Below are 16,681 nucleotides of genomic sequence, written 5' to 3'. Positions count from 1 at the left end.
TCCTTTTGTACCGTCTGATTTTCTTTTCTTTTTTACTATGTGTATGTGTTATGTATTCAGAGGGAGGAGGAAGAGAGACAGTCATGAATAGGAGATAGAATCATGGATAGGTAGATAGACATAAAGACGGAAAGAAAAGTTCGAAGGAACAGCAGGTCCCATATTCTCTGGCTGCACTTTTTACTTTTACAACCATCACTGTCTTTTCAGTTTCCCTGACCAACCGTTTAGTTCTCTCTCGTTAGCAGGAGTATTTTCCTCAGCTAGGTCGAGGAGACACAAACAGACCTCGTCATGCACACATCTCAGCACAACCACACACATAGTCTCAAACACACGGTTTTAGATTTGAAGATGTCGGGTGGGGCAGGGGAGTTGGGGAGCAGGCTGAGGGGGACCTCCCGCCTCCCCCACCGTCTCAGATCTTCACACTCCCCCCGCGCGTCCATTCTCTGGGGCGCCATTCGCCCCCACCCCCGCTCCAGACCCCGTACCCCAGGCTACTGGACTGGCGTAAATTTCCGCCCATTTGCGTCGCCGCCCTGTGGGGGCTGCCTCGTGACGTCAGGGCTGAGCTAGGGGGCGCACGCTCCTGGCTGCCCGCCCCTCCCGGCCCTGCGGCCCCCGCCTGCCCTTTAAAAGAGCAGGGCCTGCGCCAGCCGCGCCACACCGCGGGGACCAGGACGCACGCTGGTTTCCCGGGGCCGCTCCGTCGCGCCTTCCTCCTGCGCCTCGCTTCTCCGGTCCAGCCGCCATCTTCCTCTCCGCGCAGGGGCCGGCGAGCGGGGCCATGCGGCCGGCGCTGCTTCTCAGCCTCCTGGGAGCCGTGGGGCTGGCGGGTGAGTGGGCGCGGCGGGCCGGTCAGCACCGCGGACAGCGCCAGCATCGCTGTTCCCCGTCGCTCCCGCAGCCAGGCTGGCGGATCCCGGGAGAGAGGGAGGGTTGAGGGGAAGGCTTATCTCTTGCTTCGTTTCTTCTCCTCCCTGGGTGTTTTCCTTCAACTCCTCCCACCCGTTTGACTTGGAAAAAGCTAGAGGGTTTCCGAGCCCAACCAGGGGAGCCTCAGTATTTTTATATCTTGAGTTTTCCTCTGGATAGAAGGAAGAAAACGTGCCGCACCTCCAAGGAAACCCCACGTTTTGTATTCGCTTCTAAGATGTCATGCTCTCTCTGCCCGTCCTGTCGAGACCCTGTCGTAGTCTGATTCTGTAACTGTTTGGCTTTTAAAGCTAGGCGGCTACGGAGAGGCAGGAATACAAGTATGATGTTATTTAGCACCTGTATAATTTCCCTTATTATTGTTATTGTCGTATAAATATGATGTGATAAAAGTGAGTTCCATATGTATAAGATATATACCTTTTCTTAACATGTCCATATATAATGTGTGTGTATGTGTGCTCATGTATGTACAGGTTTAATATATTATGTTTCTCTATTTTGTATTTCCATCACTCGAGACATAATCTCACACTCAAAGGAATTTTTTTTTAACCTGTGAAAGCCTCAGCAGTCCTAAAAACATGTACCCCTCATTTTTAAGTTATGAATGGAAACCGCAATATTTTGACTTCTGTACTCCAGGAAAATTATTAGAGTACAAAATAACCACGAAAGTACCTTTGGAGTAGTAAAAAAAAAAAAAAAAAAAAAAGTTTTAGTCAATTGAGAAGGATGGAATTTTAAGTAGTAGGTATTTGACTGTTTCTCTTTTTGTGTGAAAGATTGTAGGATTAATCTGTCAAACTACTCTGAATCTCAAACAAATGATCTTTGAAGATCTGAAGTGTGTGAGTGTGTGTGTGTGTGTGTGTGTGTGTGTGTGTCTGTGTTGGAAATAGAGTCACCTATGGGTATTGAGATATTGAGACTATTGCGAAGTAAGTATGCTAGCACCAATTTAAACCACAGGTTTTCTTCAGCTTTTAATGACTTTAGAAAATTGTTCATATCTGAAATTGAGACTCCTACCTAGAATTGAGATATTGCCATCCACAAATACGGAGATTTTATTGGCAGCAATTACTAGGTCCAAAAGGTAGAGACAAAATGAAAGCCAGTCATAATTAATTTTATTGTAAGCTACATACATTCAGAATTTGTTAAAATTCTTGTCATTCTTACAAATTACGAATAAATGTTCTCAATTTTATTAAAGAAACCCAAATGAATATTTAGAATTATTTCTGGTTAAAATACTTTCAGAAAGGAATTGCTTTGCTTAGGAGGCTGTAAACCACAAAAGCGGTGACATTTGTGGGATTTATTTAACCATTGTGGTATAATACTTACAGATCTCTTGTGTAACAGAATATTTTAAATACAAATTTGTATTTTAATAGCAGCTAAAATGAAGATATGATAATCTTTAAAAATTGAGCTATATATCCACCCTTTTAAAGTATGTAATTCAGTGGTTTTTCGTATGTTCACAGATTGTGCAACCATTACCACTGCCAAATTTCAGAACATTTCCATCACCCAGAAAGATACCACAAACCCATTAGCAAGCACCTCTCCATTCCTACCTCTCCACAGCCTCTGGCGACGAGATTTGTTAGCCTTCAAGTAGAGCTGGTTATTTGCAAAATCACAGGGCTGGGGGAAGCCTCAAGAAAACTTCTAGCTCATTCGCTTATCCTTAAGAGCTCCTGAAAGGAGATCCACAACCTTCTATGGAAGCTATTGTGCACTCTAAAAATTAATATAAGGGAAATAGTCAAATGATATCCATAGTTTTCTTTTCTTTTCTTTCTTTCTTTTTTTTTCTTTTTTTTTTTGAGACAGAGTCCTGCTCTGTTGGCCAGGCTGGACTGCTGTGGTGCAATCTCAGCTACTGCAACCTCTCTCTTGAGGGCTCAAGCAGTTCTCCTGCCTCCGTCTCTCAAGTAGCTGGGATTACAGGTGTGTGCCCTAAACCCAGCTAATTTTTTTTTTTTTGTATTTTTAGTAGAGACGAGGTTTTACCATGTTGTCTAGGATGATCTCTATTTCCTGACCTTGTGATCTGCCCACCCCAGCCTCCCAAAGTGCTGAGATTGCAGGCATGAGCCACCAGGCCTGGCCAGGAAAATGGTTTCTATATTCAGAAGAGCTTGTTTAACTTACTTTACAGCTATATATTCAATCTGGGAATCAAACCTTAATAGTCTTAGATTATTAGTCTGAGTTACTCTCAGGTTTACCACATTATTTGATAATTTTTTTAACCATTTGATTGCTTTACTTTTAGCACAAGCATTAGGTTTTCTTTTTCTTAAATCCCTACAGAGAGCATTAGGTTTTCTGTTGTGCCACCTGAATCTTACCATATACAAAAGCAAGTTGAAGTGCTTTAAGGATGACAACATGCCTTTGGCTATTACTTCTTTTGTCTTAGATTTTACTGGAAAAATACAGAAGCAGCTAGATACCTCACCAAGATGTATAGTGTATGTTCAAAAGCAGACCCTAGTTTTTTTTTTCTTTTTCCATCAAAAAGAGATCTGAAGAGCCTCAGTCAGAGAAACAATGGTTCTATAAATACAAACATGAGCTACGGGTTGTCTAGAGTAATAAAAGAAAAATCTTTCTCTGCCTCCAAATCTGGTAACTATTAATGCTTTGGCAATACCAGTAGTTAATAAAAGCATCTATTTCACATTTGTAAAATTAAAGGAGAGTATTAGCAAAAATCTGCATTATCAAAGGCTTAGTAAAGCTGGATTTTTAAAAAGTCATTTGGTTTATTAGGGGAGTTATTGTCTCATAGTCATTGCTTTCCAGAGGATTTTACAGATTTCTGGTGGAAAGAGAAAGTGCTGAAGTGGGTGTGTCCTCAAACAGCCATTTGGAGGATGAAAGAACAGTCCAGTATATTGGACCTTGGGTACCAAAAGTGGGCCGACTGGATCTTGCCTGATAAGCATTTCAGGAAGAACTTGGGGTCTTCATAGCTTGTTAGCTACTTCTCAAATATTTTTTAATGATTTCAATAGGGTGCATAACTTTGGGCTTTTTGAAACAATTGAAGTAGATCCCAGATCATGCTTTGAGAAGAAAAGTTTAGTAAAGTGAGTAAACGAAACAAGTGTTTTATTTCCAGGTTGAGCCCCATGATATGTAATTGATAGCAGGTGGGAAATGTTTAAACAGGCTTAGAGCAAAGCATTTTGGAAGGAAAGGTCGGGTGGCTGCATTTGAATAGCTTTCCTGTCTGATGTCTGAGAGCTTGCCCCAGCTAGCTCTACTCTCTTCTCAGGGACTTAGAATAATTTTTCGCACTGAGCTTCTCCTGCCATAACAGCAGTTGCCTGCTGCAGGGAATGCCAAGAGAACTGTAGAGACGGACTTATATGTAAATGCTTTGGGCTGTTCGAATGGAAAGGGCTTACACAGAACAAAGTCAAAGCGGGGAGCAGGCACTCAAGGATGCCCGTGCCAAGCAGCAGCAGCTGGAGGAAGCCCTGCAGAAGGCCAAGCAGGACATGGCACGGCAGCTGCGTGACTACCAGGAGCTGATGAACGTCAAACTGGCCCTGGACATCGAGATAGCCACCTACTGCAAGCTACTGGAGGGCGAGGAGAGCCGGCTGGAGTCTGGGATGCAGAACATGAGTATCCACACGAAGACCACCAGCGGCTATGCAGGTGGTCTGAGCTCTGCCTATGGGGGCCTCAGAAACCCCAGCCTCAGCTACGGCCTGGGCTCCAGCTTTGGCTCTGGCGCGGGCTCCACCTTCAGCCGCACCAGCTCCACCAAGGCTGTGGTTGTAAAGAAGATTGAGACCCGCGATGGGAGGCTGGTGTCCGAGTCCTCTGACGTCCTGCCCAAATGAACAGCTGCAACAGCCCCTCCCAGCCTGCCCCACCTGTGGCTGCCCAGAGCCGGGGAGAGAGGTTGCTGTGCAGGGGAGCGCAAGGAACAGGAGACCCACCCGGTGCTCAGCCCTAGCCCTCAGCCCACCTGCGGGGAGTTTACTGCCTGGGGATCCACCTTGCCCATGCCTCCAGCTGCAAAACAATTCAACTGGCTTTTTTTTTTTTGGTCCAAAATAAAATCTCAGCTAGCTCGGAAAAAAAAAAAAAAAAATCAAAGCAGTTCTGAGAGAAAAAAAAAATGACACTGAAAAATTTAAATTATCTAAAGTATTTTCTAAGAAGACAAAGCAGCTTCAAACACTGCTTTAAGACAGGCAGAATCTCATGAAATTTTATTGAAATAATTAAAATTTTTCTTTTAAAATATTCTTATAAACCAGTGGATAAACATCAATTTGCATATAATATAATGGACTTGATGCTGTACGAGGAGGGTTAGGTATCTGCCATGTTCTCTACATGATTGTAAACAGTCATTGAGGAAGAGAAACATAATGTTGATATGGATGCATAAAGGAGCTTGTTCAGGCAAAGACCTTGCGGGTAAAAAATGAGGTAATTAATTATGGAAGACAGCCATAACCATGTCTTTGTCATGGAAGTAAGTTTTGGGAGGATATTTTTTTGGAAACAGAGATAGGGAGAGAGAGCCACAGATCTTTACCCATTTGGGGTAGGCAGAGAAGGGTCAAGGAGGACACTCATTATATTAGACTTAGGTTGGTTTACACTTTTAATTGAAGTAAAATATATAGAAAATTTAAGAGGTCATGAATATACGGCTTAATAAGCATACCTATGTAACCAGCATGGAGATTAAAAAATTGAACATTTCCAGTACCCCAGAAACCCCCTCTGTGCTTGTGGTCAAGATTTGATTATAATAATTAATCACCTTATTTTTTACCCACAAGGCCTTTGCCTAAACAAGCTCGTTTATGCCTTCGTATCAACATTGTGTTTCTCTTCCTCCACACTGTTTACAATCATGTTAAGAACATGGCCAATTTATACGGATCTAAAATAGCATTTGTTTCCATATATATTTAAGACATTGCCGGGGGGGGGGCGCGGGGAACAACAACTCATGTGGGATGATTTTGTGAGTCTGAGGTCAAACAGCTTCCAAAAACCAACTCATTTTCCATTCTTTTTCTCCTTCAAAGCTGTCAATTCCATGCCAGTGGATAACGGGAACCACAATGAAGAAATGGTAAGTTGCAATGTCAGTCTTAGAATCTGGACTTGTATCTAGACTATAGATTCTCCCAGTCCCTATTATACCAAACCAAACATGCACGTGTGCACACGCACACACACACAAAACATAATCTTACAAAGCTAGGTTTTCATCCCTGACAGAGTGTGGGCAAGGGATGCCCCTCCTGCACTGAGCCCCAATCTCCTGGCAAGATGGTTTAGCACCCCCAAGGATAGCTGTGCCATTGGTTTGAAAATGGACATTTATTTCCCTTCTCCAGGTAATCCCAACTCAGTGCTTTCTTGCATTGTTCTGTGTAGAGGTTTGGAAGATTTCATTCTGTTTCTGTAAATCTGTATCTCCGCCCTAAGAAATACTGCATCAGCGCAGGTCACATAGTCAAGCCTTCCTTGACAGCAGCTCTGGGTTGAGTAGTCTGTCATCCAGTGACACCAACTTCCCCAACCTGCTTTCGGGTGTTTCCCCAGGTGACTCGCTGCATCATTGAGGTCCTCTCAAATGCCTTGTCGAAGTCCAGTGCTCCACCCATCACCCCTGAGTGCCGCCAAGTCCTGAAGAAGAGTAAGTGTCCCGCATTGCGGGCAGATCTTTGTCGCTGCAGTGATCCTTGTTCCTATCCCTCCACATCACCTTCCACTTTATCTACAAATGACCTGGGGGCATAATACAGTAGGAAGAGTGTGGATTGACTAGGCCAGTGTCTGGGAGACAGTGATATAACTCCTAGTTCCTGCTTTACCATTTTGCAGCTGTGTGACTATGGGAAAGGCCCTTTGCCTGTCTAGGTTTATTTCCTCAAAGTAAAATGAAGGAGTTGAACTCAATGATAGTCTTTCAGATGTCTATCCATTCTTAAATTCCTTAGTTCCATATTTTGGATTTTTAGGACAGGACTTCATTTGGGTGGAGGGAGGTGTGGGAAATGCTGGTTTGTGATTAGATGAGGAAGGGGTTTCTGGAAGTGCTGGAAGATGATAGAGGGAGATTTAAAAATCATTCTTCTCTTTGCCTTTTACTCTTCTGACAGTGAGAAGCAGGAAGCTTAGAAGGTGACTTAAAATTTCTGGCCTATTTACACAACAAATTAGCTAAGATAGTTTAATGCACAGCTTACTAGAATAGAAGGTACCACCAAATGGTACCAGGAGTTCCAGGCCTGAGAACTGGAAAGGCTTCAGGTAGAGGCAGAGCATTCCATTGAGGCAACTAATGGCTTTCTGAGTCTATGAAAGTGTTCTCAATATGAAACCATTTCTGCTGAAAATAAAATTTGAACAGTGATATAAGCAGTATCTGTTGGAAACTGACAGTACGAGGTCAATTTTACAAGACTATGCAGTCTCTGTTATGCATGATGCCAAACTGATTCAAACAAATCCAGAAAACACTGCCCTCTTCAACGCTGTCCTCTACTTTTAAACTTTTAGTCAGGCCGGGAGCAGCAGATTTTATCCTATTTTTTCACCTTTAAAAATTTCTCCGCTGGGTATGGTGGCTTACACTTCTAATCCCAGCACTTTGGGAGGCCAAGGCGGGCAGATCACCTGAGGTCAGGAGTTCAAGACCAGCCTGGCCAATATGGTGAAACCCCATCTCCACTAAAAATACAAAAAAATTGGACAGGCATGGTGGCGGGTGCCTGTAATTCCACTACTTGGGAGGCTGAGACAGGAGAATAGCTTGAACTCGGGAGGCAGAGATTGCACTCTAGCCTGGGTGACAGAGTGAGACTCCGTCAAAAAAAAGAAAAAAAAATCTCTCATTGCCACCAGCTTGGCCAACATAGTGAAACCCCATCTCTACTAAAAATACAAAAACTAGCTGGGCATGGAGGCACGTGCCTGTAATTGCAGGTACTCGGGAGGCTGAGGCAGGAAAATCACTTGAACCTGGGAGGCAGAGGGTGCACTGATTGTGCCATTATGCTCCAGCCTGGGCACAGCCTGGGTGGCAGAGTGAGATTCCATCTCAAAAACAAACAAACAAAAAAACCCACCAAAAAACCAACTCTCACTGCCAGACAAGACATTCTTGGCTATTGCTACACATGAGCCCTCATGCATGAAATAGTAAAAAGCAAATAGTGATTGACCAAAAGAGTAACCGAAGGCCTTTCTCTTCCTTTGTTTACTAGACCAATGCAAAAGTGAGGTGTCTGTCCTATCGGGTCACCAAAGAATCACGATTGCTTAGGAAAAGTTGCCTATGTCTGCCTGCCAAGATCTTAGCCCTTAGATTATGGCATAGTAACTCTAGCCTCTGCTCCAGCCCTCATTATGCCCTGGGGTCTTTTGAGGTCTGTTGAGCAAGATGTAGGGAAACTGGGAAAAAAATCAAATGACCCATGTATCCAAGGACGCTGGAGATGTTATACCCAGAGAGTGACAGAATGCTGAGATGGGGAAGGTTTAAGAGCTCCTCTGTGGTTGAGCCTTAAACACCAGCCAGGGCTAGACAGATAAATAACACAAAGGAGTAAGGCAGGACAGGAAGTGACTCACAGACTGGGGGGCACATGCCTTTTCTGAGGGGGAGCAGATACTTCTCAGCTCTAATCCCATTATGGAGAAATACAGACTCTGCTGTCAGATCTTGAGATTTTTTTTTTTTTGAGACGGAGTAGCTCTGTCTCACCCAGACTGGAGTACAGTGGTGCAATCTCGGCTCACTGCAGCCTCTGCCCCCTGGGGTTCCAGCGATTCTCCTGCCTCAGCCTCCTGTGTAGCTGGGATTACAGGTGCACACCACGATGCCCGGCTAATTTTTGCATTTTTAATAGAGTCAGGGTTTGGCCATGTTGGCCAGGCTGGTCTCGAGCTCCTGACCTCAGCTGATCTGCCACCTTGGCCTCCCAAAGTGCTAGGATTACAGGCGTGAGCCACTGCGCCCAGCAGATCTTAGGATTTTTCAAAAGAAGTTAAAATTTTGATTTTTAAAAGACATCTCCTGGTATTTTCATATTGCCTCTGAATTCAAACGTAGAAAACTGCTATTTAGATAAAATAGAATTCACCTCTTAGGCACCAGTTTGCAACCTTCATCCTATTCTAGTTTTCTCTCTCTTGTTGGCATATGCTAACTGATCAGAAAACTAGTGGAGCTTTTGGCCAACTGGTTGGATGAATGCCTTTCCACAGCCTCTGTCCGCCCCAGGCCCATCTCCACTCCCACTCTTACCTGCATGTCTCTGAGTCAGCATATACTCACTGAGCAAATGAATATCTGGGAAGTAGGACAGAATCATTGTTTTACGGATTTAAGAGACCTCAAGGAAGACATAGTCTAATTTCTTAACAGGTACAAGAATATCTTTGACTAGGGTTGATCTGGTCATCCTTACAACATGACAGATGCATTTCCCTCTTTTTGCTTGAAAGTAAGGGTGAACTTCACACCTTGGTTTTGCAGATTGATGATGAATGTGTGCTGCTAATCACAAACCTCTTCAGGCTCACCTGCGGGGGCTTAAAGCTAAATTTAGTAGGAAGTGCTAAGCTTCAGGCACATGCTGCTCAGGCAGTACATATTTAATTGGGAAAAAAATAAAAGTACTTCTGTTCCTGACACTTAAGACTCACAAACCAGTAGGCAATAGGGAAGGGGCCACGGTGACTCTGCCCCTGGAGGCTCAGACCTTGTCCAATCAGCTCTGTTTCAACTGACTCTCAGAATGACATTATTATCTGTCTATCTTAGTCAGCTCAGGCAGCTATATCAAATACCATAGATTGGATGGCTTAAACAACCAACATTTATTTTTCATAGTTGTAGATGTTGCAAGTTCAAGATCAGAGTGTCTGATGAGGGCCCACTTCCTGGCTTGTAGATAGCTATCTTCTCTCACAGTATCCTCATCTGGTAGAGACAGAAATCATCTCTTTCTCACATCTCCCTTCTTAGGGCACTAATCCCATTGTAAGGGTCCTACCCTCATGACCTAATTACCTCTCAGGCCCCACCTCCACATGCTATCACATTGAGGAGTAGGGCTTCGACATTTTGGAAGCACACAAACATTTAGTCATTGCACTGCCCAGAGCCACCATGCTTCACTGTGCCCTCTGGCTAGCCATGCCTCAATGCCATATGTACCACCACTGGCTTCTAAGAGGCAAAGAGACTGGTGACAGATGGGTCTTCCCTCAGATGTGTGAAAAAGGTCAGGGACATTTTTTTGCCTCATAAACATGAGATTATTATTATCATGTCAGGCTAGGCTTTAAACAGAGAGGTACCAACAGTCCACTATTTCTTTGACATTTTTATAAAACAAATCAATTTTTTTCCATTTTGCAAATATCAGTTCAAAATGACTCATCAGTGCCACCCAAAGAAATATATTGTGAGCCACAAATATAATTTCAAATTTTATAGTAGCCATATTTAAAAAAGTAAAAAGAGATTGCATGGAAATTAATTTCAATAATATATTTTATTTTAATCCAATATTTTTTCTAATACATAATTGTATAAATCTAATCTATTTGAAATATATATTATCCAATACATCCAAAATATTATTTCAACATATAATGATGTAAAAATTGTTGAGATTATTTCACATTATTCTTTATTCTTGGAAGTCTGATGTGTAGCTTACATATATAGCATGTCTCAGATTGGACCAGCCATATTTCAAGTGCCCAACAGCACTTGAGCTTATGGCGCCTGCAGTGTAGACCCAGAGCTGTTAGTGGTCTTGGCGTCAGGGATTTTATCTGAACTCTGTGACATAGGTTGAAATCCAAGCCCTCCTAGCTAACAACTGAGACAGTGCCAACTGCATATCTCCTTTCATGGGGTGCTCTTGAGGTCAGGATTTAGTAAGGGAGCTATTGATATTTGGAAAACATGGGCAAGAACAGCATTCAATTAAAATATCAGTTATACCATCTACTCTGACTCAGGAAACACAAAGATAACTCAGTATACTGAAGTTTATCCTCAACATCTGAGAACATGTTGGGTGGATGGAACCTGAGTGAAAGAAGGAATGGCCCTTTCCACTGATGTGCAGTTTTCTCAGGGAAGAAATGTACACCCTTCTTATCACCAGCTACTGAGTTGTATATCATACTGCGAGGTTGAGTCCACAGGTGATTGGATAATAAAAGTCTGATATAAACTGATCATTTCAAATGTTTAAATCCTCCTTTGAATCTTGCTATTTCTTATTCTGGCTAATTATATAGTTGAATTATTGGTAGAGCCATTCACATAATGCTAACTTTTTAACTCCTACTTGGAGAAAATATGGAAAGAATGGTCATGGATTATACCATGCTGAGTGTCAATGTCTTCAAAAAGAAGAGGTTGGACTGGATTAGATTAATTCTAAGATGTTTTCTGCTTCTAAATTCTAATATTTTATAAATCTTTATCTGGATTTCAATTTGATCATTGGTAGTACCAATGAGAGAAGCTGGTTGGGTATTCTGAAGACATAAAAATATAGACAATTTATTACTATTTAAACACAGTCAAGGAGCTTTCATAGCATTTACTTTCAAGAGGAATCTGAAGCCGGGCGCGGTGGCTCAAGCCTGTAATCCCAGCACTTTGGGAGGCCGAGGCGGGTGGATCACGAGGTCAAGAGATCGAGACCATCCTGATCAACATGGTGAAACCCCGTCTCTACTAAAAATACAAAAAATTAGCTGGGCATGGTGGTGCGTGCCTGTAATCCCAGCTACTCAGGAGGCTGAGGCAGGAGAATTGCCTGAACCCAGGAGGCGGAGGTTGCGGTGAGCCGAGATCACGCCATTGCACTCCAGCCTGGGTAACGAGCGAAACTCCGTCTCAAAAAAAAAAAAAAAAAAAAAAAAGAGGAATCTGAGTATATTCTTCATTAAGTTAAATAATTATTCAAGCAATTTTCAGTGTCCTTAGGATTTGTAGTGATTACTGAGGCTAGTTCTTGTTGAATCACAAGCAATTCTGAAGTTATAACTACTCTTCTCTTTCATTATAGGTAGAAAAGAGGTCAAAGACAAAGAGACAACTGAAAATGAAAACACGAAATTTGAAGTAAGATTGTTAAGAGACCCAGCTGATGCCTCAGAAGCCCACGGGCCCTCCAGTAGGGAGGAGGCAGGAGCCCCAGCGGAGAAGGACACTCGAGGCCCTACACAGGCAGACACAGAGCCATGGGCAGAGGGAGATGGGCACAGCCGAGAGCGAGTGGATGAGCCCCAGCGGAGCCTCCATCCCTCCGACAGCCAAGTCTCCGAAGAAGCAAAGAGGAGCCATTCTCAGAAGAACGAGAGAGAGGAGGAGGAGGAGGAAGAGAACTACCAAAAAGGGGAGCGAGGGGAAGACGGCAGTGAAGAGAAACACCTTGAAGAGCCAGGAGAGACACAAAACGCTTTTCTCAATGAAAGAAACCAGGCTTCAGCTACAAAAAAAGAGGAGTTAGTGGCCAGATCTGATACACATGCTGCCGGGCACTCTGAGGAGAAGACGCATAGCCGGGAGAAGAGTAGCCAGGAGAGTGGAGAGGAGGCAGGGAGCCAGGAAAAACAGCCCCAGGAGTCAAAAGGCCAACCCCAAAGCCTGGAAGAATCTGAGGAAGGTGAGGAAGATGCCACCTCTGAGGTGGCCAAACGACGCACGAAGCCCAGACACCACCACGGGAGGAGCAGGCCCGACAGGTCCTCTCAAGGAGGGAGTCTTCCCTCTGAGGAAAGGGGACACCCCTTGGAGGAATCTGAGGAGTCAAACATCAACATGGCCAGTTTAGGGGAAAGGAGGGACCACCATTCAACCCACCACAGGGCTTCAGAGGAAGAACCCGAATATGGAGACGTGAAGAGTTATCCACCCGTCGAGGACTCCGAGGACCTGGAGGGGGAGCGCTATAGGGGCAGAGGAAGTGAGGAATACGGGGCTCCAAGGCCTCAGAGTGAGGAGAGTTGGGACGAGGAGGACAAGAGAAATTACCCCAGCTTAGAGCTCGATAAGATGGCACATGGATATGGTGAAGAAAGTGAGGAAGAGAGGGGCCAAGAGCAGGGAGAGGGACGCCATCACAGAGGTAGGGGAGGGGAGCCACGTGCCTATTTCATGTCTGACACCAGAGAAGAGAAGAGGTTCTTGGGTGAAGGACACCACCATGTCCAAGAAAGCCAGATAGACAAGGCAAGGAAGCGTCCACAAGGTGCATGGAAAGAGCTGGACAGAAATTACCTCAACTATGGTGAGGAAGGAGCCCAAGGGAAGTGGCAGCAGCAGGGAGACCTGCAGGACACTAGAGAAAACAGGGAGGAAGCTAGGTTTCAAGAGAAACAATATGGCTCCCATCACATGGCTGAAAAGAGGAAGAGGTTAGGGGAACTGTTCAACCCATACTACGACCCTCTCCAGTGGCAGAGCAGCCATTTTGAAAGAAGAGACAACATGGATGATAATTTTCTCGAGGGTGAGGAGGAAAATGAGCTGACCTTGAATGAGAAGAATTTCTTCCCAGAATACAACTATGACTGGTGGGAGAAAAAGCCCTTCTCGGAGGATGTGAACTGGGGGTATGAGAAAAGAAACCTCGCCAGGGTCCCCAAGCTGGACCTAAAAAGGCAGTATGACAGGGTGGCCCAACTGGACCAGCTCCTTCACTACAGGAAGAAGTCGGCCGAGTTTCCAGACTTCTATGATTCTGAGGAGCCGATGAGCACCCTCCAAGAGGCAGAAAATGAAAAGGACAGGCCTGACCAGAGAGTTCTGACAGAGGATGAGGTACAGTCTGGGGCTTCTGTTTAAAATTACTTTGGTCAATGCTAGTACATTATGTTCAAGACTATCCTATATTAATGGGGAGAAACTGGTGGGAATTAATCACTATGAAAATGGTGCCCTAGTGGGGCTGGGCATGGCTCCCAGCACTTTGGGAGGCCGAGGTAGGTGGATCACCTGAGGTTAGGCGTTCAAGACCAGCCTGGTCAACATGGTGAAACCCTGTGTCTACTAAATATACAAAAATTAGCTGGGCATGGTAGCGGGTGCCTGTAATCTTAGCTACTTGGGAGGCTGAGGCAAGAGAATCACTTGAACCCAGGAGGGGGAGGTTGCAGTGAGCCGAAATGACGCCATTGTGCTCCAGCCTGAGCGACAGAGCGAAACTCCGTCTCAAAAAAAAGAAAATAAAAGAGAAGAAAATAGTGCCCTAGTAATGGAGTGGAGGCCACCTTGGGCGTCAGTTTCCACCTCCCTCTAGCCATCGTCCACATCCTTGCCCACTCCCTCAGTTGCACTGCTTCTCAACCTTGTCTGCACACTGGGGTAACCTGGAGAGCTCGAGAAATTACTTTATTTGGAACCCAGCATCAGAGATTCTGTCTACTTGGTGCCTAGGGTGCTGCCTGGTCATCAGGATATTTTAAAGCTTCCAGATGGTTGCAGTGTTCAGCCAAGGTTGACAACTACTGTTCTAGTATCTTCCCCTTGGTCATCTGACTGTTCATCACTCTCTCCCTGAGGTAGGGAGAATAGGTGATAGAGAAATTTACTTTCTAGACTATTTACTTTGCAATCTTTATTATTTTAAGCCCTCCTGCAGTCAGAAATTTATATCTGGGAGAGGTAACATTATTGGAGCTGTACCTATGCAAACAATGTTTTTTTCCTAATATTGATTATGTAGGTTGGTGCTTCTCAAAGTTGAATGTACATCAGGATCATTGAGGGATTCCTAGCCCCCAGAGTTTCTCATTTAGTAGGTCCCAGGTGAGACCCCAAAATCTGCATTTCTGACAAGTTCCTGGCTGATGCCACTGGTCAGGGGACCACACTTTGAGAGTTACTGATGTAGGTTGATTAATGCAGCTTTTAACATGCCTAAAATTCCCCTTTCCATTCATACTCCATCAAACTACAGCAAAACAAATCGGCTTGGGACCTCATGCCTCCACTTTTCTGTATTTTCCAGGAAAAAGAACTTGAAAACTTAGCTGCAATGGATTTGGAACTACAGAAGATAGCTGAGAAATTCAGCCAAAGGGGCTGACTGTCATTGGCGCAGTGGGCAGTGTTAAGAAGCAGCCCTTGCATGATCTGTTTTTTTACCACTTCACTGAAAGACACCATTTATCTATCCAAGGGAAGAAAGTAGAACTTACTATTCATTCCATGTTTGACGTAACTGGAAATGTCTTTAATTTTTGCCAGAATGCTATTGAAAATGTGAATAGCATGACTTTGTAGCATATTCTTTTTTGCAAAATAGACATATTAACATGCTTGTGACAATGACTGTGCTACTCTCTTTGGAAAAATGTTTGTCTCAGTTGGAAATAATAAAAGATTCACCTGAGACCAAAAGCTTCATTGTTCTTGGCTTCCTTTGGGCAAAGAGGGAGGAGTGTGACTTTCAAATCTATTCTTTGAAGTAAATTGCAAAAGATGGCCCTAGGATTTGTTGGTTTTTGGATGCATAATAGAATAAAAAAGCAAACATTTTGAAGTAATGTGCAGGATATAAAGAGAAATAGATTGGGAAAAGACATCTGCTTCCCCATGCTGAAAGAGATTACCTAGGCTTGAAGAACCTGTTTCAAAAACCATCATAAGATATTACTTTGAAAATTATATTATCTAAAGAGCTCTAGAAGTAGCCAGCCAGAGATCATTTTTCAGGGCTGAGAAGAAAGCTTGGATAATGGGAAGAATTCTGGGGTGGGAGTGAAAACACCTGTCCAGACAGATCCCTGGTCCCTAAGATCTTGTCAGATTTCTACTCCTTAAGAAGATAGAGGCTAGGCATGGTGGCTCACACTTGTAACCCTAGCACTTTGGGAGGTCAAGGCGGGTGGTTTGCTTGAGCTCAGGAGTTCGAGACCAGCCTGGACAATGTGGCGAAACCCCATCTCTATAAAAATTAGCTAGGCATAGTGGTGTGCACCTGTAGTCCCAGCTACTCAGGAGGCTGAGGCAGGAGGATCACTTGAGCCCTGGAAGTTGAGGCTGCAGTGAGGCGGAGGTTGCAGTGAGCCAAAATGGCGCCACTGTACTCTAGCCTGGGCACAAGAGTGAAACTCCATCTCAACACACACACACACACACACACACACACACACACACACACACACACAAAAATTATCAGGAGATTTCAGGTGCTGAAATAATTAATTAACTGTAGTAATTACAATTCTGCAGTCCAGGATCCTGACACTCAGATACATGAAAGTCCTCACTGATAAAGTATCTGTTGATGAAAGACCTAAAGAAAGGGCATGAGCCATGTGGACACCTGGGGGAAGGACATTTCAGGCAGAGGGAATAGCAGGTACAAAGGCCCTGGGTCGGGAATGTTTGGCATGTCTGAAGAAGAATAAGAAACCAGAGTGGGAGGCTGTCGGAGGAGGTGAGCTTTGAGAGGCAGCAGGGGCTAGGTCACACAGGGCTCTCTGTGGGTCCTGGTAAGGACTTTTGCTTTTGCAATTGGTGAGGTCTCAGTGGATGACTGACAGGATTTGCTCTACGTTTATAACAACACTGATGCTGGATTGAGAGATGGCTGTAGGGGAAGTGAAGGCAGAAACACAGAAACCAAAAAGGAGGGCACCGTAATCACCCTGCTGGGTCATTGTGATGGCAGGGTCCAGCGTGGTG

The 16,681-nt window shown here is 44.3% G+C and overlaps 1 protein-coding gene across 1 annotated transcript; it reads left to right on the top strand.

The window, feature by feature from the left end:
• Positions 1-307: 307 nt before the first annotated feature.
• CHGB (chromogranin B) lies at positions 308-15,391 on the top strand. Its single transcript, XM_032295470.1, has 5 exons — positions 308-839; positions 6,027-6,073; positions 6,550-6,643; positions 12,054-13,810; positions 15,000-15,391. The coding sequence occupies exons 1-5, from the start codon at positions 791-793 to the stop codon at positions 15,075-15,077; spliced, it is 2,025 nt and encodes a 674-aa protein (XP_032151361.1). The 5' UTR covers positions 308-790; the 3' UTR covers positions 15,078-15,391.
• Positions 15,392-16,681: the final 1,290 nt, after the last annotated feature.

The sequence above is a fragment of the Sapajus apella genome, unplaced genomic scaffold (assembly GCF_009761245.1).
Source record: "Sapajus apella isolate SASKATOON/1434 unplaced genomic scaffold, GSC_monkey_1.0 scaffold33, whole genome shotgun sequence".
In the NCBI taxonomy this organism is placed as follows: Eukaryota; Metazoa; Chordata; class Mammalia; order Primates; family Cebidae; genus Sapajus; species Sapajus apella.
The sequence above is the reverse complement of the archived record's forward strand: the minus strand, read 5'-3'. Positions and strand labels throughout refer to the sequence as shown.